At 44.8% G+C, this 23,627-nt stretch overlaps 1 protein-coding gene across 8 annotated transcripts in view; it reads left to right on the top strand.

Annotated features, from left to right (window-relative positions):
• Window positions 1-16,928, top strand: part of PTPN13 (protein tyrosine phosphatase non-receptor type 13) — a 1,030,035-nt gene extending 1,013,107 nt beyond the window's left edge. For all 8 annotated transcript variants that reach the window (XM_078676288.1, XM_078676281.1, XM_078676285.1 and 5 more), the window contains 4 exons: window positions 5,511-5,851; window positions 6,874-7,089; window positions 13,297-13,359; window positions 16,082-16,928. In XM_078676288.1, the coding sequence (XP_078532414.1) occupies window positions 5,511-5,851; window positions 6,874-7,089; window positions 13,297-13,359; window positions 16,082-16,162 (701 nt within the window). In that variant the 3' untranslated portion in view covers window positions 16,163-16,928. The remainder of the gene's footprint in view (window positions 1-5,510; window positions 5,852-6,873; window positions 7,090-13,296; window positions 13,360-16,081) is intronic.
• Window positions 16,929-23,627: the final 6,699 nt, after the last annotated feature.

The raw sequence follows: 23,627 nt of genomic DNA, 5'->3' as shown, positions 1-23,627 counted from the left end.
GTCATTGGATTTTGAGTCTACCCAAATTGTTGCAATTGGATTAAAAGCAACGCCCCCCCTCCCCCCCCCAAGAACCACCCACAAAAACATTCACGTTTTTTGCACTCAGCCTAATGTTTCAAGACACTCTGTCAGATAAAGTAGTTACTTCTCCTTTGACTTCTTCTGTATGGTTTCCAGACTCTGCCCCTGAAAACTCTATTGTGGACGATTCCAAATATGCTGTTGATTCTCATTTTGTGCTTTCTCACTGTAGTGTATGGTAAAAGCCCATAAAAGTACATTTTTTATAATAACCATTAGTCTTGGGCAGTATTCCCACTGGGGTTTCTAGTTGGCTAGGGTATGCACCTAAGCCAGGCAGAACCTACCACTCTAGTCAAGGCAAGTAAGCTACACACCAAAGATAACCTGTGCTCACCCCCAGGGTAGCTTGGCAAGAGCAGTCAGTCTCATCCCAGAGGCAATGTGTTAAGCGTTTGTGCAACACACTCACACCAGTAACACAATAAATACACCACAAAAGAGACTCAACACCAAATTATATATTGTGTATATTGCACATTGCACATAGACCAAAATGACATGAATAATAAGTTCTGTGCATATTATGCAAACCCTAAAGTAATGCTCGTTATCCTGACAGTGCAAGCCATAAAACGACATTCAAGAACATTTCAGGGCTAGTTAGGTAACACATAATGAAATAAGAGCAAGACACCTGAAACATTTCATGAGTGAGCACACACACATATCTCTATCCACCATAAATACTTTGCCAGGAATGTAGTCTGAGTCGGAAGCATCCGCATGCAACCCTCAAAACATAGAACTCTGAGCTCCTACTAGTAGTATTATGGTAGACTGAGTATTTTGGCAGGACATGTACGGCACAGGAACACCTGTGCCCATTCTATATGTTATCTGGTAATTCAGGATTCTTACATGTGACAAATTCGGCTCAATGAGGCCTCCCATGTAATGCCACCAACAACTAACTGGCCCTCCCAGGTATGTCGCAACAGAGGCAGGGGCCCACTCCTATGGCCGAAGTCAGCATAAACCAAGTCATCTGCCTGTGAACACGCAGTGCAGCTGCCAACAACTCTTGTGCTGCCCCAAGATCCCAGTGAGGTTTGTCTCCTTCGCAGTGCCATGGGAGACAAGGCCCCAGCTGCAGCTACCTGCGAGCGTGTTTCGCAGCTGCCAAAACCCAGTTCCACTGGGAGGCCCAAAGTAGAGGGAGACCCTGGGGCATAGGGAACGCTGCACTCCTTCAGGGTTCGGCTGCCTGCGAGCGTGCGGTGCAGTGGGAGTAGCCCCGTACTATTCCTGGTCAGACGGGAGCATTGTGAGCGATAGGCTTAGGAGTGTATCCTCTGTGTGGCGCGGCTGCTTCCCTGCATTCAAGACTCTCAACAGTAGATGCATACGGTGCCACTCTGAAAATGCACATAGAAACATAAGCACAGAGAAAGGCCCTCTTTCTAAAAGTAAACACAAGGAAACGATGGATGGAGCGCTGAAACTTTCCAGACACTCACACCCAGACGTGGGTCCCTAACTCACTTTGCCACTGGATTCAAGGTAGCCTGGCTGATAAGGGGTGTTCCTTGAAACCAGTCCCAGGATGCTTGTTTCTGGCACAAGGAAGACCTGTCTTGGCAGTTTGGACTGGACTGTTCCCATGAGGCCCATGGTCAAGACTGATTTGCATATAGCTGGGTCTGAACTGGGGTGGCGAAGTGAGCTAAAGAACAATGATGGATTCAACCCAGATCTGTGACTGGGGGTGAGTGTCGGAAAAGTTTCAGCGCTCCGTCCGTCATCTCCTTGTGTTTGCTTTGTTCACCCTTACTTAGCAGGGTATGTCCAGACATGGGTTCCCTTGCTCACTTTGACACTGGATTCAAGCTAGCTTGGCTGATGAGGGGTGTTACCGCGAAACCGGTCCCAGGATGCTTGTTTCCAGTCCAGGGAATACCTGGCTTGGCAATTCAAGCTGGAATGTTCGCATAAGGTATAGGGTCAGGACTGATTTGTATAAAGCTGTGCTGAACTGGGGTGGAGAAGTGAGCTAAAGAACGATAATGGATTCAACCCAGATCTGTGACTGGGGGTCAGTGTCTGAAAAGTTTAGGCACTCCTTCCATCATTTCCTTGTGTTCGCTTTGTAAAAGTGGCATTTCTACTATGGTAAGGAAAAATCCACTTACACCGATACGCAGGCACTACTACTTCCATTTCAGGATTTGCCACTTAAGTATGTTTAAGGGACTTCCAAATGCTAGCCTATAAGAGGACTAGGACTCACAGTAGTGAGAAAAGAAATAAGCTGTTTGTCACTACCAGGATGTGCCACACAATACAGGGACATGTCCTACCTTTTACCTGCACAGCACCCTGCCCATAGGGCTACCCAGGCCCTAACCTAGATGTGACCTACATGTAGTAAAAAGGGATCTTCAGGCTTGGCAAGTAACTTTAGATGGCAAGTCAATGTGGCAGTAAACTGCGCACACAGGCCCTGCAGTGGGAGGCCTGACACAGTTTTGAAAGGCTACTTCTGTGGGTGGCGCAATCAGTACTCCAGGCCTACTAGCAGCCTTAAATTTACTGGCCCTGGATATAGAGGATACCACTGTACAAGGAACTTAAAGGTAAGTTATGTATGCCAAACAGGTGTAAAACAATCAAATCATGTTTTAAAGGAGACCACACGTGCCCTTTAGCACTGGTAAAGTGCCCAGAGTCCCAAAGCCAACGAAAAGAGGGTCAGAAAATTACAGGAGGAAGGCAAAAAAGTTTGGGGATAACCCTGCAAAAAGGGCAGGTCCAACACCCACAAAGGTCAGCATTGTGATTTCAGCCCAAGTGTGAGATGCATATATTTTTTGATGTATTTGTTCATTTATATGGACTAAAAATGTGTTGATGCTGGAAGATTCTTAATCTTGATTTGGAATATTTACTCCAGTATTAGAACTTTCATAGATTCCCATAGCTTGTATCATTCCCCGTCGTCGTGATGGGAGTCCCCGGTAAATAAGAAATACCATAGAAATGGGTACAAAAAAAGAAAAAGGCCTAGTCCTCATCTCATTTTGTAGCATATCCACCTCTTTTTGTAAAAGCGACCAAATAAAAAGAATAGCCAATCAGAACAGCCTCACCCCATAGAACCTTCCTGAGAGAATCTCAGAGCCTCGGATTTTCTACTGCATGTTGTGCAAGGGAGTCTCCACTGAGCTCTGCTCCGGTTTTCTTCTTCTACAACTACTTTTTTCATCTCAACTCTTCGAAAATCTTCATCTTGTCTGACAGAGAAAGGAACTCTCTTTTCAAGGCTTGTGCCACCTTGAGACTTTACGTGGAGGACAAACACGAAAATGGAAAGAGGACCAGAGAGATCTCTAGGGAACTGCTGGTTCTAGACTGCTTTGTTTGCTTAATAGTTTAGAGCTTATCAGAAGCAGGACCATTGAGGTTGGATGAAGAAACAATTCCCAGAGTCTTGAGGATCACACTGTGGCACTCTGATTGCAGTGTAGCCTTACTTAGGGTTCCAGGGCTCTTGGACTGACCCTAGACCAACCGCTTGGATACTTTTTTTTTTTTAACTTTATCAATTTTGTGAAAAGACATTGCAGAGCACAGTGTACAATTGTATTAAGCAATAGGCACGGTTCGACAAACCGCTTGGGTACTTGCTGCAAAGAGACCCAGGTTGTCCAGGCCTGGTCATGGTTTGGGCCATGTGAGGAATGCAGTAAAGGATGGAGGGCAATTACCTCTGCCCCGTTCACCCCAAACTTTTAAGAGAGCAGAAGTACCAATTTAGGAACAAAGACTTCACAGCCACATCCCACAAAGGTGTGCATGGAATGCTTCAGCACTGTTTACAGAGCAGGGCCCTACCTAGTCTGTGAGGCAGTTGGAGTGACGAGAGCTGCTGGGAAAACCTCCCCAGGGACAAAGTCACTTATGAGGAAAGTCCAACTTATATTTATATATATACATCATCTGCAATAGAAAACCTAGGGACGGGGGTGGCTCTAGGCTCATGGTGGCCCTGGGCAGGGAGCGTAGGTAGGGGGCCCCGGAAGACGGGCTCCGGGCCGGGTGGAGCGCAGAGGCCAGTGAAGAGGGTGGGCGGTCAGGGTGTTTGGAAGTGGAACAGAGCCAGAGGCCACCAAATCCCTGCCAGGGGCCGCCACGCAAATATGTATCCATCCTCAGAGGATTATTATATTAAGGATATATATTGGCGTGGTGGCCCCTGGGGTTTGGTGGCCCTGTGCAGGTGCACAGCTTGCACATGCCTAAGGCCGCCCCTGCTAGGGACTGATTTCGAGACGTTTCTCACGGTCACTCAGAATGCCAAATTCAATGTGACTTACCAAGTAAAGTACAAGAGAAATAAAGTATTCAATGTGATCATCTTTCTTTTTGGTTTCCCTTTTTCTTGTCAGTAAACAAAAACGTGCACTGCTATATGAAGGGACTGGTTTAGTTTTTTTTAAGTTGTCCTCCTATTCCAGAAATTGGAAAACACTGCCTCGTCTATTCAGAACACACACTGCAGTTTTCTTTATGGAAGGCTGCAGTCCCTGTGTTTTTCAGTCTGTGCATGAAAATGTTGTGGAATGTAACTGACGAGTCAAATATTTATCGAACATTACATGCATGAAAGATTGCTGACTTTATAAACTGAGTTAGCCTTATTTATACTTTGAGTGGTTTGATTGCCGGCTGTTCTTGGTTGAGAGATCAATGCCAGATCCTACAGTAATATGATTTGTCTAAAGTGTTAATAAAGAAAAAAGAATATGTATGAACTTCCTGCTTATCTTCATCTAGTTCTGCCCTATTTCTTAATTTCTCACATTTCGACTACTTATGTTTTTTTGTTAACATTTCCATTTTATTATAGCCATTTTTGTAACTTTACTATTTGGGTTCTTTTTGCCAATTTGATTTTTGCCTATTTGTGTATTTGTTATTTCGTTGTTGTATTCTATAAATTGCACACCGTTTGATGTTTTCAAATTTCTAATGTGTCCTTTTACTTTGATGCTGTTCTTTTGTCTTTTTATTCATTTTTTCCACACTGTTACTATTTTTAGTACTTTTAAATGTTTGCATTTATTTGTGCCTTTACTTCTTTTGTCCATTTAAATCTGTTGCATTTTGTTTTTCGTATCTTTGTTCTTTTGTTTGTTTGCTAGCTGCAATTGTGCCCCGACCTCATGTTGAACTGTTTTAGGTCTGCACATTACTGGATTCAGTCACACAGTGTAAAAGGCAGCTTGTTGCATGCATCGTACTATATAATAATAAAGCCATAAGAAAATTTGTCTTAACAGTTTTCTGGATTTCGATGCTGCCAATATGTGCAAGAGTCACTTGTGGCATTTGGTAAAAGCAGTATTTGGTTTGATAATGGCAATGGCCTCAGTTCACCGTTTACTCTAATTTTGACATATTTCCTTCTATGTTTTGTATTGCAGATGATTCTACTCGAGTTCCTCTTGGAGTAGATGGTGGATATATAAATGCTAGCTCCATCAATGTTTCAGTAGGCGTGAAAGAATTTTCCTATATTGCCTGCCAAGGACCACTCCCAAGTACGATGGGAGACTTCTGGCAAATGGCGTGGGAGCAAAACTGTACTGTGATTGCCATGATGACCCAGGAAGTTGAAGGAGGGAAGGTCAAGTGCCAACGCTATTGGCCTGAAATGCCTTCCAAACCCATCATGGTGCTAGATAAAACTCTTCAGCTCACGCTCCTGAAATGCCATCAGCTGGAGAACTTTGTAATTAGAGAACTTGAGCTGGAGGATCTTCAGGTGAGTGCAATCTCACAGCACTGCACTGTTAACGGATCTCCCGCTAGAACATTCATGATGGTCAGTGAGCATATGATACATACCACTCAACATTTCCAGCAGGAAATGCATCCTCTTAAAATGTCAACAGGCCTTTAATGAGAAAGTAGAGCACCATATCTATAGGAGAATTAAAATAACTTTCATGTGCTTCAGTCACTCCGAATATCTGGGGTTAGACAAATGTAAATGTGTTACTTCCATAATCTAATTAAATAATGATCTCGGTTGGTCAAGGCTGAAGTGAGAGATGTGTGTCTGGGTGGTAATTCAGAGTCCTTGTCTGACAGTGAGATGTCTAGTGTACCATCATGAGAGTTCATGGCCAAGGATTTCTAATTTTTTCATTAGAACATTCTGCCTGCACATTAGAACCTCAGAGGAAAAATGCATTCCAATGCTTTGTCAGTGATGTCCAATGTAGGTCATATTCATGTTAGATTTCCAGATTGACCTCTATATAAATTAATTCAGTTTACTCTCCTCTACCCTTATTGTATATGAATGTATCCTACATAAATATCCTTAAAATCCGGTCTGGATGCAGCATTCATTGCCTTATTTTGGCCACCCGTGGATTAACTGGGATGTCTGCTTCAGGAAAGTCTGTATGTCAGTGTCCAGTGAGATCCATATATCTGATCCTTGTGAGTACTGTAGTTTTGGTTTAGCAACAGTCTTTTTCACCTCTGAACGGACAGAGAGAGCACATTTTGTAAACTTGACCCTCAAAACGCAATTACCGTGAAATACAGTATTGAAACAGAATAACTTATCTAGATAAACATCAACATTTTGATGAGTTTTATGGATAAATATGACCCAAATAAGAACCTAGCCATTATGTTGCCATTGATTATCATCAGCCATGACCCAGTCTTATTTCTATAGTTGTTTTTTCATTATGATAAATGTATTCTTTTTGATCTTGAAGATATGCTCAGTTCACTTATGCATATACTTATTGTCTATTAATATTCTAGACAGGGGAACTGCGACATATTTCCCATCTGAATTTCACCGCTTGGCCAGACCATGACACACCTACAGAGCCAAAAAAGCTGCTGACCTTCATTTCCTACATGCGGTACATACATACGTCTGGACCTATCATTGCTCATTGCAGTGCTGGCATTGGACGCTCAGGAACTTTAATATGCCTAGATGTGGTGCTGGGACTAATCAGCCAAGATCTGGAAGTGAGTAAAGGGTTGGGTTCCACTATTACCTCCCTATTTACTGTTTACCTGTTTGAAAATTGTGATTTTGTATGCCAATCATGGAGCCTGCATACAAAATGGTAGGCTGTTTCAGAAACAAATATCTATTTGTAAAGCTATCCCATGAACTGTTGATTCCATTGCATACCTGGAATGACGGAATACCTGCAGTAGATCACAAATTGGCTTACAGTGTAGGACTTGTATAGTTTCAGACCTGTGTCCCTGTACGTTGCAGATACAAGCTCCATAGTCCCGTCAAGTGAGTGGGATGGAGATGTAGGCTGCCAAGCTTGGATGCTGTGGCTGTCGTAATTAGACAGTGTCAGTCATGTGCTCTGAGTATCTTTCATATCTCATTAGGTAGCTTCTATACTGGCTGCAAATCTGAGTCTAATGGTCATAGAATAGAAAATTAAGTGGTTGGCTTGCTTACATTCCACTGAAGGTACCTTGGTACTCTGTGACTTGGCAGTTCCTCGTTTAGACTCATTCCATACATTAATACCCATTTAATTATCTTTGTGGCCAAACTGTACCACTGTGCTCGAATTACATGGTCTCCATATCACTTTGTGAGTACTTTTGCTCTAGTGGAAACTCGGAAGACAGTTGTTCTAGAAAGCAAAATATTACTGGGTTGAGTTCAGTTACCCCCTCAGCTTTCCCAGTGCTGGGAGGAGTAGACTTGAATGAGATAACACCATTTTGGGTGTGTTTATATCACCCTGTTGTGAAATATTTTGGTAACAGATTAGTGGCTCACCCTGATGACAGTCAGTGAGTGCATTGTGGTCACAAGAGGAAAACAGATTTGACATCTGGCTTCTGGAACTGCAAACTAACTGACCACAACAGGAGAAACACAGTTGCTGTTCCTGACAGACAGCCCCACAACATCTTAGAGAAAGGTTAATGATGACAACTGGAGTCGTTCCACAATTCTAAGAAGTTATTGAAGCTTTTTGGTATTTTACTCAAGATTCATTCAGGACACACACAGTCTCTCTGAGTCACAAAGTGTCAGTACTTTTAAGAACATGAGCTGCCGAAGGGCACTCTCCAGTAGATCATTCTTCAATGGGGTCGGTCTCTTATGGACCTGTTGGTGCCTTCTGCTTTGCTCCAGGAACAAAGCAAGCTCTTATGGGTGCTTTGTTTGTTTCCCCAACCTTCCTTTTTATTTAGTGTGCAGTATGGAACAGGATATTTTTGACATGGTCATTCATATTTCAGAGTTAAGCAGACGTTCAAGAAGATAGCTAAAGCTATGCTTTTGGTGTGGTGCTCAAGGTACATGTTTTTCATTTTTGCTTCCCTGTTGAAGTCTCAAATTTGATTCCACTAGAGGATTACTGGTGGTGTTCCTTTCTTTGTTTCTGAAAATACTTTTATGATGGTGCCAGTTTTTGTGTGTGAATCTTTAACAGTTATCGGTGGTACACATTTTCCTGGCATTTAGTGGTTTGGTCAGGTATTACATGTGTTAGACAACATTTGTAATTGTATATATGCCTGGATACATCATATCCCATTTTTGAAAATATAAGGTACATTTTACTTTGAAGTCTCGACTTCATGTAAAATGTTTTCTGGCTTTCATCTTTTTAAAAATAATTTAAGTTGTATAATGCACAAAAGAGAGAAAGAAAAATAAAACAAAGACCTGGACAGGTATCAGCATTAGTGTAGCTGACTGAAGACGGAAGAGAAATATGCCTTTTTTTGTCTCGTATTCTTTAGAATTTCACCTAATATTTAATAAATTACTACATCACCTTAACTGTCCACATTGCGTCAAGAAAGTTATGATTGCATTTGTGAGCGACAGTTTACAAGAGTCTATGAAGCTTTTAAGTCAAGCAGTCCACATCTGCTTCAAAGTGCATCTCTGATTAGCTGGCCAACTTAAACTTTGTGCTTGACGGAGCATCTCACTAGGGCCTTCCTAACCACCACTTTTATCCTCCAGCCCATTTCAGTATCTGAATTCTATGTTCACCAGAGGAACTACCCAAGCACCCTTCTATTTATTTGACAGATTATTATCTTGAGTGTGCAGCAATGTCTGGAGGGGGGCCCGTCAATCTGTAAACTCCCCTGAGAGTTTGGTGTCTGTCCTTGTATAACCCTTATTAGAACATTGCAATGTTGGGAGCTCCATTGAAAACAATGGAGTGCTCTGGGCTTATAAGGCTGGTATAAGCCTGGAGCTCCAACATTCCAATGTTTCTTTGTTCACAGCTCTGGCTGTGAACAAAGGCTTCAGGGACCCTGAGGGGATTCCAATCCCCTCACGCTTCCAAAAGGCTTTGTTTTTTTTGTTAGAACCTTCTGTCCTCTAGTGACAGAATGTTCTAATAGCCTTATAGCCCTTCGTAGATGGTCTATACCGCTATTAAAGTCCCTCTCCCTTGTTAAAGGCCCTCGCCTTTGGCTCGGGGCCTTTAACGCTGGAGAGGGCCTTTAATAGCCGGTATAGCCATCTACGGCGGGCTATAAGGCTATATTAGAACATTGGAATGTTGGGAGCTCAATTGAAAACAATGGAGTGCTCTGGGCTTATAATGGCTGGTATAAGCCTGGAGCTCCCACATTCCAATGTTTCTTTGTTCACAGCTCTGGCTGTGAACAAAGGCATCAGGGACCCTGAGGGGATTCCAATCCCCTCACGCTCCCATAAGGCTTTGTTCTTTTTTGTTGGAACATTCTGCCCTCTAGTGGCAGAATGTTCTAATAGCCTTATAGCCCTTCGTAGCTGGGCTATACCGGCTATTAAAGTCCCTCTCCCTTGTTAAAGGCCCTCGCCTTCGGCTCGGGGCCTTTAGCGCTAGAGAGGGCCTTTAGTAGCCGGTATAGCCCTCTACGCGGGCTATAAGGCTATATTAGTACATTGGAATATTGGGAGCTCCATTGAAAACAATGGAGTGCTCTGGGTTTATAATGGCTGGTATAAGACTGGAGCTCCAACATTCCAATATTTCTTTGTTCACAGCTCTGGCTGTGAACAAAGGCTTCAGGGAGCCTGAGGGGATTCCAATCCCCTCACGCTTCCAAAAGGCTTTGTTTTTTTTGTTAGAACATTCTGTCCTCTAGTGACAGAATGTTCTAATAGCCTTCTAGCCCTTCGTAGATGGGCTATACCGCTATTAAAGTCCCTCTCCCTTGTTAAAGGCCCTCGCCTTCGGCTCGGGGCCTTTAACGCTGGAGAGGGCCTTTAATAGCCGGTATAGCCCTCTACGGCAGGCTATAAGGCTATAATATCCCATGTCCGTGCCTAGGACTTTGTTTAGCCAATAATCCAGCCAAGGTTATTGTAGCTACATTCAGTGTATCGCTCTTCTCTTAGCAAGTAACAACCCTAGCAGTACAAACTTATATCTCATGTTCCACCTTTTACATTGCATTGCATCCTAGGAGACATAGTCTTGAAGCTTATGATACTATCCATCCCACTGTCAGCTGCAACTTGTCTTCTGTTCCTATCCAAAATATTAGTATTTCTTTGCACAGCCAGCCGTGGGTGTAAAGTTTGTATTAGCTTTCCGGAATGTGGGGCACCCGGAATAGCATTATTAGTATATTTTAATTAGTACGTTGTCTGGAAGGTAATTATTGTGTAAGTAGTTAAAGTGTACTAGATTAAATTTTACCTAATGTAATACTCATTTGACATGTCCACAGGCTTTTGGCCATTCCATATCTATCAATGTTTGTTTCATTTCCTTCCCATTTATCTGCCAGTGACGGTGGAGGCTTTTCTTCACTTTTTGCTACATACAAGGTCCAAATTAACCTACATCCGTTATCCCTTTGTAAGTGTCAGCCTCTGAAATAGTGTACTTGTGTGAGGTCCAGGTTCTCCCATCTCTGCCAGTCAAGCATACTGAAGGAAATGCCAAGATTGCACTTCAATCTGCGACTGTCCATCTTCAAAAGGACAAATGTGCTTTCATGGAACAGGTCAGCCACTGTAAGGCATTTAATACAATATGTAGCATTATATGTTACCCCGGAGCAGAACAATGCTACATTGATGATTATACTTCGGTTTTACTGAAGACAACTGGTGAGTCAATAAATTAAGCAATTTGAGGCAGCCTGCTGGTGGCTTTTAACTATTTGAATGGGTATCTTCTACAAAACTATTTGGAAAGAATTCTTTAAACGTTGGTCCATGTGCTTACAGGGAAGTGCAAGAGAGTCTGAAGAGTGCATACGAGTACTTCATTACCTTTGAAGAAATATGCTAATTTTATTATCTTGCTGATTTTGCATTCTTTCCCATGAGTATGTTTTCTCTTGCTTCGTTTTACATTTGTTACTTTGTTCAGCTCCATGCTGTCCAGAGAAGGTAGAGGGAACACTGACTATGGCATTTCTGCTTCTGTGGAGAAGACCACACCACTGGAGTCAAGCTATCCAGGCTGATGACAGCTGATAGCCAGAAACCGGTCCTTGGATGCTTGATTCCAGTCCAGGAAAGACATGGCTTGGCAGTTCGGGCTGGACTGTTCCCATGAGGCACAGGGTCAAGGCTGATTTGCATATGGCCATGTCTGATCTGGGGTGGTGTGGAGTGCAAAAAAACGATGGATTTAGGCCCAGATCTCTGTACTGGGGTGAATGTATGACATTGTTCTGCATTCTGTCCATCAATTGTTGTTTTTGCATTTGTCACCCCGAGTGGGATGGGTATGCTCAGACGTGAGTCCCATGCTCTCCACACCACTGGAGTCAAGCTATCCAGGCTGATGACGGCTGATAGCCAGAAACCGGTCCTTGGATGCTTGATTCCGGTCCAGGAAAGACATGGCTTGGCAGTTCGGGTTGGACTGTTCCCATGAGGCACAGGGTCAAGGCTGATTTGCATATGGCCATGTCTGATCTGGGGTAGTGTGGAGTGCAAAAAAACGATGGATTTAGGCCCAGATCTCTGTACTGGGGTGAATGTATGACCTTGTTCTGCATTCTGTCCATCAATTGTTGTTTTTGCAGAAGACATGGGATCTACAGGGTGTAATGTACCCTGCCTTGACACATGGCAGCTCTTGTAGGTTTGTGCCGTAAGGGGTTGCGCTTTGATCAGTTTTTCCTTTCTTTATGTCCTCTTCAGATCATAGCAGAAATATCTCCTGGTGGTGGATAGTGATGTTTTTAGAGCCATATTAAAGAGTATAGGTTCCCGAACTGCTTGCTCTATTGTTTCCAGCCCCATCCCTGACACCCATGGAGGATTAGAGGCTTCTACTCCTTCATCCACAAATATACCCAGCCGTGCGCCCTCCCAACCCCCTTTATCTATGTATCTGAGAGCTGGTTCACCTGCAGGAAATATTTTCTGTTATTCTTACAAGGAGTCTCTCAAGCCACTAAAAATGAATCCAGCAGCAATGCTTATATCCACAGTCTGCAAGTCTAAATGTACCATTATCATGGAGTGTGAGTTTGGGGTTGAGGTGACAAAGTGACGTCTTGACCTGGTTGACACAATAATAGGCGAGTGGCATTTTGGCAAGCACAGGCTTCCACGATCATTCTGTGGCACAACTAGTACTTGACACAACTCCTGATTTTACATATTTATACACACTCATCCAATCTCGTCATCTTCATGGAGGGGGGCGTGGGGGGGCAATACCAAATGATTGTGCCTCTACCTGCCTGCAAAAAGAGCAAACTTGTTTCAATTCTTTGGTTTCAGTTATTGTTAAACAGTCTCTATTTTATCATTTTTCAATCCTTTTTTAGTTTTTTATGTAAGCCCCTAATATTCAACATCATATTGCCCTAGAAAATACACATGTACATTTGTCTAAAACAAAATTGACAAGTAATTGACAAGTCTGCATCATAGCTTTAATGACGTCAACTTAATTTGTCTTTGTCAGTGTTAAAAAATGTACAATTCAATTGCACCACATACCTATATACTGGTGGAAAGCGTGCCACAGAAAAGTGTTTGCAATTAAGTGGATTTAAAAAAAAAAGAAAAGAAATTAGCATTTCACAAGTTAACTGCATGTAATTACAAATGTATTTTGTGAACTTCAGTTTGTTGCATACCTGAGTCAAACAACAATGGTGTATTCAATGTGATTGTTGCATGGTGATTGTTTAATGGTACAGGTTTTTTGTGGTGCTTGTTTTAAAGAAGTATTTGCATGTGGTTTCTTTGTTTTGCAGTTTGATATCTCAGATGTGGTCCGCAGCATGAGGCTTCAGAGGCATGGAATGATTCAGACCGAGGTAAGCGAATGTGCAGAAACTGACTTCAAAAAGGTCTCAAGTATTGGTATCATACACCGGTCAAACCGCATAGGCACGGCACACATGGGAATAACAGTTGTTGGTGGGAATACGTGGACCAAAGGCACAACTATATGTATATTATAGAACTACCACCAAACTTCAGATATACTGGATAGAAGTGCTAGATGTCATAGATCTAATGTTAGAGATCAGTATCCCAAGATTCCCTGCATACACGCTGCTGGGACTCGCACATTTGCAACCATATCTTCTGCTTTCAACCAGGGGTAAACAGATGACGTAAGCACTTTGTGCCACTAAACTGGCAGTCACCACTCATGGGGCACAACCTCTCCCAGAGGTAGGAGACTGGCCTTTTAGGATATGAGAGTTTCTGGGATTGGACAAGTTATACAAGACACTGGAGCAGAGAAGGGGTGGTGTTTAACACACCTGGGTGCTATTGCTGCCTTATCTTTCGATAACTTCAGGGATTTACCTGCCCTATGTCCCTCAGTGTGTTCTCCAGTATACCAGCTACTCTTCACAGTTGTGGTGGAGGGAGAGAGGAGGTTGAGTGGAACTACCTTCTGAACATAGAATGGGTTAGAAAGGGGGTGACTCTTGATGGAAAGTGCATCTGGATGTTGGGGATAGGGTTAAACTGGTGTGAGATAGGTTGTACATATTGAGTCCTCAATTTTTATAAATGTATGGACTTGCCGGACCAGATTGTAGGTGATGTGCATTTACAATGAAATGGTCAATAAAAAGCTTTGGTCTTTTGAAGGTTTTATGGCATATACAGAAGAGTAAAAGCAGTGGCAAAGCATGGATGGGACGTTATACTGCATGTAGCTGGGTCACTAGAATTCTGTAATAGTGGCGGTGCAAATGTGCAAGAGGCTTGGCTAAAGTGTGGGGCGAGAAAAGTTGTTATGCAGCATAATGGACACATTCTGTGGCAGCAATATTTCACTCTTTTGTCATTGATAGAATTTTTAAACGTTTTAGGCATAATTTTCACCTCATTAGTACAAGTTTAACAACAACCAAATAAAAGGAGAATAGTTAACCTTTGACAAGGGTCTGCCATTCCATGGCACCACAAGTGCCATTTTCTTTTAGTAGCTTATGATCTGTTTGAGCTTGAAATACATCTATTTTGACATCTGCAATCTATTCAGCAGATGGTGGATTATTTGACAAGTGTGATGAATCCATAATTGTGAAAAAAATGTCACACCTGCAGAATCTCACAATTCCACTGGCCACACTTAGGGCCTGATTTTGACTTTGGAGGGGCAGCGAAGTACCCTCTCCGCCATAGCAAAGTTCCGCCCAACTCTATCTTGAGCATTTTGATGGTGGAGACTACTCAATCTCGGCTGCCTACATACATCATTGCTGGCACAGTGAAGTTTGGGCCATCGGAGGTTTGGCCATGTATCCTCCTGCCTTATTTAGAGTGGGTGAACATATGGGCAGTTCTCACTGTCCATCACCACCAGGGACAAGAGAAACCTTTAAGTGACCCCCCACGCCATGGAGTAAAGCTCCCATGTTGAGGTGGTGATTGAATCAAAATCCCGCTTGAGATTCTGTTTTTGAAAATAATTTATTTTTGTGAAATTTTGACGTATGGCTAAGTCATGTTGACGGAAACGACTGTCAAACTTTTAAAGCATTTACAGGAAGTACCGAGATGGTGGGTCCTGTAAATGCTAGAGATGTCCGCTGGCCTGGCAGACATCTCTAAATTTGGCAGGTGGGTGCTCACCCTGACAGAGTAAATTCCAATCTGCCAAAGTCTAAATCAGGCTCTTAGTTTTCATTCCTTTGAATGTGCAGGGAAATGGGTGAAATATAAACCTGGCAGTCTTTACAATTATATCATGTTTCAATTTTGAATGTACCCTTTAAGTGAAGTCTACGTAGCTTAGGAAGAAAGGCCTTATATTTGTTTTTTCCAGAAAACATTGTTTCTGGGGAAACAAATACATTCCTTCTATACTATTTAAGGACTTTTCTCTAAGCAAGGGTTTTCGCACTGTATTTTCAGAGCATAAACCAAGACTGTTGCAAGCATCCAAAGTTTTTCTTAGGAGCCCACTGCTAGTGCTGCTGAATGGCCAGGTGCCGAAAATCACGAGTACCTCATTTTTATTCCACCACAGTCCTCTTTCTTCCTCCACCTTACATGTCCTGCCCGTTTATCTCTTTCTTACTCATACTTCCACATCCCTGATTTCTCTCTGTCACTGATTTCCTCTTTTCCTTCCCTTTTCCTTTTTATTTACCTCTTTAACCGCATGCGCGCTAGCGGTTTTCCCGCTGCGCGCTGTGATTTTGAAAATCGCGCGTTACGTGACAAAGTCAGCTCGTCATGCGCGTAGCGCAGGTAACGCCCATGACGAGCTGGCTTTGTCATGCGTGTCGAAGGGGTTAATGTTTTTCACCCTCTTGCCCCGACTGATGTTGAAAAATAAGTCCAGGTCCCAAAAATATCAGTCCTCATAGCTTGCAATCACTGGCATGAAGTAAGCCTAGGCTAACATTTTTAATTACCACTGCTTGTAGAATGGATAATATTGTGCGCAATATCTCACAACTGTCTAATCTGTCACCTTATTAATGAGAAATTATGATCGGTTCTGGATAAAAGTGCCTTGTAAACATTTCTCGTACTTTCAATGATTTTTTTGTTTTCTGTCCTCAGGAGCAGTATATATTCTGCTATCAAGTCATCCTTTATGTTCTTAAGTGTCTACAAGTAGAAGAGAAGCAGAAGAGTAAATGATTACAAGAGCCACTAATTTGCCTGATCTACAAAAAGATCAATGTTTGGACGGCCACTGAAGGGGAAGAGGACACTCGACTTTTTTGTATATATATATATATATATATATATGTCTCTTTTTACCTTCCATCCTTGCCATACCCGTTACATATGATTACTTTGTCGCTTTCTTTCAGGCCTGTCAGATGTCAGACCTAAGCTATACCACTATAATTGACCCGAGATGTTGGGAGTCTTTTTATACCAGTAAATATTATTTAAAAAAGAGAGACAAACTATGTTGCCTTTGCAGCGTGCTTATTCCGTTCTAGTTATAGAATGTATAACCACAGTGGAATTTATTTGTTATATGCCAAATGCAGACATCCGCCGGACAGTTTTTGTATATGCTTTTTATTTCTTGAAGGGCGGAGAACCGGTGGAGAATATAAGACAGTATTTTACCATTTTGGTCTTTGTTACCATGGGCACTTTGTACGTTTGTTTTTTAAATGTGGCGCTTGTTTATAGCAGAGCTCTTTTTATTTCAGTATTTTCATAAATTAGACCATTTTATAGGGGATACTTGAAAGCAGTATTTAAAGCTTTGCAAACGACTATTTGCATAGGAAAAAAGTAGGAAATGTTTATTGTAATTATCACAGTTTATCAAGTTTCATGTATATATTTATATACTTTTACAAAAATGAATTATTAAATGTCTGAGCATATGAATGACTAGACTTTTCCAATCGACTTTGTAAATAAAACAACCTGTTTAAATATATTGCTTAGTGATCGTTTTTAGGTCGCAGCCTACCATACAGTGCAGCTGTGTGGTATGCGAAACACATCTTGGGGCTTTTCAGAAAGTTGACCTGGGACTGCATTCTTCCCATTGCTTGCCATTGGCTATGTTGTTTATATCCCACATTTTCTTGCTTTCCATTTGCTGGCTTAGGCTCTCCAGTGTTCACTTTGTCTCTCCCATTCCAAAACCGTATTTACCAGTATCCTTCTGAGCGCTCCCTTTCTGTAAACAGACTTCTAAATCTTGTTCTTATCTCGTCACATTTACTGTGCATTCAAAGACAGATGTCAAATGTCAAGCTCTGTCTTCCAGAGTGCTCGGTGTTTAGTTTGCTTTTGGCTGACTTCAGTCTCCTCGTGGAGCCCACTGGTGCCCCTCCTACGCTCCATTTACGAGGCTGTACTATAACGCTTAAACAATCTATGTTTTTTAGACATGAAGAGATAAGTGACTTGCCCAGAATCATAGGATGGTGCAGCAGCTACGCCATCCCTGATTGTTAAAATATTATGTTTTGTTCTCTAAGCCCCCCCCCCCATGCACCTCTCCCGCTCCCTGTTCGACTTTGAAGTTCCACAGAACCCCTTCATTTCCTTTAACCCCCTTTGCCACCACTGTCTCTACTTACATTGTCTTATCATTCAGAGGCTGCCTGCCTTTCTGGAGTTTACTTTCAGCATTCTGCTCTGTACTAATGACCCTCCATCCTTTATGCCCTTCCAGCCTGTTCTAAAATACAAACTATGCTTGTTTAAGCCTTGTCCTTTACTTACAAACCCACCCAAGCGTGGTATGTACTTACCTCCCCCCAAACATGGCTCCAAGACTCCCTTTCCTGCCCTACACAACTACAATTACTGGGCCGTAACTTTATGATGTGCAGCAGGTGCAGTGCACCATACCCCAAAAATAAAACCAACACAGATGGATGCTTTATTTCACTTCTCTCTCTAAAGTACAGCTGCCCAATTCCTAACTTGCACTGCAGCCAATGACTCGCTGGCCATGATGTTGCTCTTTTTTATTAACTATGTAGTAGCTGCTGGTATTCTCACCTGAAAACTACGAGGACATATCGTTCTGAAACAGCAACCTCCATTACTGATATTCTATGGCTCCTCTCCCTCTTTGCATCTACACTTCCATAGGAGTACTAACCAGTCATGCAGCAGGTGCAGTGACACCTGGACACAGTGGCTTCAGGGACCAATCGGTCACAAGTTAATACTTGATTTTGAATTTTAAAAGCACCCAAGGAGCCTATTCCCTTCCTCGCACTGGGGACATCACACACTGTCTACCCCACTGCTCACTTCTACACATTTTGTACGTGGCTCCATTTTTAACAACAAATCGTCCTCTTTCATGCATGTCCTATAAAAACACCACAAGCAGCTATCGCCCTTCTTTGCTGCACGCCTCCCCAAACACACCTTTCCTATTTGTAGCCAGCGCAGCTACACATCCTAGCGTCCTTTTGTGCAGCAAGTGCAGTGACACTGCCCCAGACGAATCCATTAACCACATACTTTCTTCATTTCACCCATCTACATATTCTCTTCCATCCGAAGAGTTTACTCCTCATTTCCAAGGGCGTAGCCTCCCTTGATGCAGCAAGTGCAGTGGTGTCACAGCCCTTTTTCTCACACGTGTGCTTTTCATCTCAAACCATGCTTGTGCTCTTTTTCACTCGTGTTGCTTGAAAACAACCACAACTTTTGGCCATTTGGAAGACCCCTCCCTTTCCCCCCCAACTTCCTGTTCCACTTCAAACCTTCACAACCTCCCTTCATGTTATTTTTGCCCATTAGCTGCCACCACATTCATTTACATTTTAACAACATTCACATGCTGCAATTTCACTCCGTCCTTCATGCCCTTCCATTTCATTCAAGAATACAAGCTTTGCTCTTTCTCACACAGTGTCTGTCCACTAAATACATAACCAACTACTGAGATATGTTGTTCTTTCCTGTCCCTACTCGACACTACTACATCTACTGGTCTGTAAGTTCCCCATTATGTGCAGCAGGTGCAGTACCACCGTATCCCAAAAATACCATACTTTACAAACAAACATTAGCGAAGCCAACAGCTCAGCGCTCACATTATAAGGCTGAGACCTATTGGATTTGCCAATGCTTGTTTTGAGTCTTCTCTTTGGCTATACCGGATCCTCATCCTTTACACTAATTCTTGTGAAGAAAGTGTATCTAAAATGGTTCGAGGCATGTGGGCTGCTAAATTCATATCTTAGCATTAGATCGCCGCCTAGTGTTGGGCTCGGATGATCGCACATTGTTGTCCTGGAAGAGTCTTCGAAGTATCCTGAGATAGGTGGCTCCTCCCCTGGACTACAGTGCGCATGGGCATCGGCTCCATCCCCAGATTGTTTTTTTCCGCCATTGGGTTCGGATGTGGTCTCGACGTCTTACTGTCGGAACCAAGAAAAACTAACTTTTAGCGGCCAAAAGGCCTCGATTTTCTTGCGTCGGTATTGTCTGCGCACGGTCTCGAGTCTTCCGTCTCTTGGAGCCGGAATAAGCGGAGTTTTCTTCGCTCTCGGAACTTTGAGGCCTTCTCATCGCGACACGACTGCAAAACTTTTCGGACATGGAGCGGAGCCCGTTTAAGTACTGCCCGCTCTGTGGGTCCAAGTACCCACACATCGATCTACACCCCGTGTGTAACAAATGCCTTTCGCCTGACCACGACGACGGCAAGTGCAAGTTGTGTGCACAGTTCAGCTCAAAGAAGACTCTCAAGCTTCGGCGCGCGGTGCGCATGGAAGCTAAACAAGCGGCCCCGGATCCGGAGAACATCTTCGGCGACCAGGACGAAGAGGACCAGGGTCATCATCTCCAAATCTCCCCACCCGAGACGGAGGTCGAGGCGGATCCGAGAGACGACGACGGAGTCGCGGGTCAAGGCCTTGAATACGTCGACGAGGTAGGAGACGACGATGAGATTTATGGGGCCGCGGCAGACAGCTCGGGGGACGAGCTCTGCCCCGAAGGTTACGAGGATACCGACCGGGACACGGGATCGCCTGTCGGCCTTACCCAAGACCCGTTGCCGCAAGCCACAGCCCCGCCTTCGGGCCCGGCCACGGACTTACTTGCTGGGCAGACTGTCTCGAAACCGAAACCGAAACCATCGGGATCGACAACACCTAAAATGGCCGACCCGAAAACGAAACCGAAACTTAAGGACTCGAGTGTCCCTAAGATGGCTGCCGTGCCGGTGAAAACGACGGTGCCCGCTACCCCATCGACTCCGTCGACCTCCGGTCCGCAGAAGTCGAAGAAGTCCGTCGATTCCGATGCTGCAAAATCGAAACCGACGCCAGAGGAGGGGTCCTCCAAAAAAGATGGTCGCCACGGGTCAGCGGCTACGACGCCGTCCAAGCCCGCCAAAGTCGGCTCCAAGGAGGCTACGCAGGCACACGGAAAGAAGTCTGCGCCCCGAACACAGGAATCGGAGGCGGTAAAGACAGGATCCGCGCCCAAAGCGCACAAGGCCCACAAGGACGTCGGATCCGAGGAAAAGATCAAACCATCCTCGTCAGCGCCGAAACAAACTGTGAGTGAGCCGTCCCTCATAGCCGAATCACTGCAAAGAATCAGGGAGAAGGCCTTTGCCCCGTCGGCTCCGATACCATCGCCGCAGCCGCAAAAGGACACTCCAGCGAAGCCCTCTGGGAAACTTCTCTTTATTTTGCCGCCGAAGGAGGCGCCGAAAGCATTTTCAACCAAATCGGCACCGAAACAGGTGATTTCTTCACCGACTGCCCCGCTTCCACGTCGGGTACTCGAATCAGAGGACGATTCAGAGCATTTCATCGACGCTGACACAGGCAAACTGACCCTCTATAAGAGGAAAATCACTTCGGAGCCAGTGGACTCCTATGTCATCCCACTAAAGAAGAAGAGGGTGCCCCTTGACGCCTCAGGCCTCACAGAACCAATCCAGCCTCCTCCGAGACGGAGCCCTACTCCCTCCCCAGAACTCTCTGCGGGTGAGGGGTATGATGAAGACGAGCAGTACAATTTTCCTATCAATGAACCTGATGCACAACCGGATTCCTATGATGACACTGGTGACCAGAACACCCAGGGTGTGGGGCAGGACCCGCAGCTTTTTAATGCACGTGCATCCCCGACTGAGGATTCAGCAGGTTTTCATGCACTACTCGAAAGGGCGGCAGCCAATCATGATGTGGACATGCATGCCGACCCGGTTGAGGAAGACTTCCTTTTCGACACTTTTTCAGTCTCTGAAAGGACAGTAAAAACACTGCCTATGCTTAAAGGAGTCCTCAAGCATGCTGGGGACATATTTAAGGAGCCTACAAGAGCGAGGGTGGTCAACCCTCGCATTGAAAAAAAGTACAGACCTGCACCTGCGGACCCCGCATACATCCGGGGACAATTGCCACTGGACTCTCTTGTGGTCGCCAATGCCAGGAAACGTGCCAACTCCCAGACAACGGGTGAAGCTCCTCCCCCGGATAAGGAGTCCAAAGTGCTAGAGGCAGGGGGCAAAAGAGTAGCTGCACAGGCATCAAACTTTTGGCGCATCGCCAATACACAGGCACTCTTGGCGCGTTACGATAGGGCGCACTACGACACCCTAGAACAGATTGTACAACACCTGCCTCCACAGTTCCAAGAAGCCACCCACCTGCTCATTGAGGAAGGAAAGCTAATCTCAAACGCAGCCATCAAGTGTGCACTTGACGCTGCGGACACAGCTGCTAGAGCTATCAACACTAGCGTTATGCTGAGACGACAAGCGTGGCTCCGCATCTCAGGGTTTAAACCGGATATTCAGACAACAATCCTTAATCAGCCAGTCAATCCTGATAGTCTGTTTGGTCCAGATGTTGACACCACCCTAGAGAAAATAAAGAAGGACACAGAAACTGCTAAGTCCATGGGGGCCCTGCAGTCACAACAGTTTCGTGGCAGCAATTTTCGTCGCTCAGGTGCACGTGGAGTCCCCAGAGGACAAATGGGTCAACAATCCCAGTTCTCTAAAGGTGGGGCACAATCCTCGTTCACAAAACAGAACAAGGGAGGTTACAGAAATAACAGCAACAGAGGTCGCGGCAGAGGAAACAACAGCTCCCGCTCCTCTGCTCCAGCCAAACAGTGACTCTCTGTCACTGCCCCCCGACCACCTAACACCTGTCGGGGGGAGACTACAGCAGTTCCTGCCCGTCTGGAAAAACATCACCACAGACAGGTGGGTGCGACAACTAGTCCAGTATGGTTATTGCCTAGAGTTGAGGTCCACTCCACCCAACATCCCGCCAAGGCAAAGGCCTATGTCCGCAGAGCACTTGCTCTTATTGCAGCAGGAAGTAGTGGTGATGCTGCAAAAGGGAGCAATCGAGCTCGTGCCGGTGGGAGAGGAAGGCACGGGGGTTTATTCCCTGTACTTCCTTATTCCAAAGAAGGACGGATCTCTCAGACCCATTCTAGATCTACGTCCCCTCAACCTGTACATACTGTCAGAACATTTCCACATGCTTACACTGCAACAGATTCTTCCATTGCTAAACCAGGGAGATTTCTTAGCAACCTTAGATCTCAAGGATGCTGATTTCCACATTCCACTACACCCGTCACACAGGAAATACCTCAGGTTCACTATTCAGGGCAGGCACTACCAGTTCAAGGTCCTACCCTTCGGAGTCACCACAGCCCCGAGGGTGTTCACCAAGTGTCTGGCGACAGTAGCGGCGCATCTCAGGAGGCAGAACATCCATGTCTACCCCTACCTAGACGACTGGCTCGTGCAAGCCAAGTCAGAGCAACAGTGCGCCGCGGACATGTCGTCTACAATTCACCTTCTTCACGATCTGGGTTTCTCCCTGAACTACCCAAAATCGCATCTTCAGCCGGCACATGTCCGGCAGTTCCTAGGTGCGACGATCAACACCCTGACGGCCATGGCTCAGCCAAACCAAGTCAGGATAGACAGCATGCAGGCTCTGATCCAAAGGTTCAGGCCACAACACTCGCTTCCAGCGAGAGTGTTCATGCAGTTGATAGGCATGATGGCCTCCTGCATCTTCATAGTCCCTCACGCACGGCTACATATGCGCCCGCTCCAGGAGTGCTTAGCGAATCAGTGGACACAGGCTCGTGGGCAATTGACAGACCTAGTGTTGGTTACCAGTCGGGCATACGACTCTCTGCATTGGTGGACTCCACACAACCTTTGCAAGGGCCGACTGTTCCAAGAGCCTGTGCCGCAGATTGTCCTGACAACGGACGCATCTCTCCAGGGATGGGGAGCTCATGTGCTCACTTACACAGTGCAGGGACTATGGACAACGCAGCAACAGAAGATGCACATCAACTATCTGGAACTGATGGCAATCTTCATGGCGCTCAAGTCCTTCATTGTACATCTGTGCAACAAAGTCGTGCTAGTCCGGACGGACAACATGACCGCGATGTACTACATTCAAAAGCAGGGAGGCACCCACTCACCACAGCTGTCTCATCTGGCTCAGAGCATGTGGAAGTGGGCCATTCAGAGGAACATTTTCCTCATGGCAGAACACCTCCCAGGAAAGGACAATCAGATGGCGGATCTGCTCAGCAGGTACAGCCATCAAATGCACGAGTGGGAGTTACACCCATCTGTCCTCCACCCGTACTT

The sequence above is a fragment of the Lissotriton helveticus genome, chromosome 2_1 (assembly GCF_964261635.1).
Source record: "Lissotriton helveticus chromosome 2_1, aLisHel1.1, whole genome shotgun sequence".
NCBI classification, from domain to species: domain Eukaryota; kingdom Metazoa; phylum Chordata; class Amphibia; order Caudata; family Salamandridae; genus Lissotriton; species Lissotriton helveticus.
Note: the sequence above shows the minus strand (reverse complement) of the source record. Positions and strands in the feature narration are given on the sequence as shown.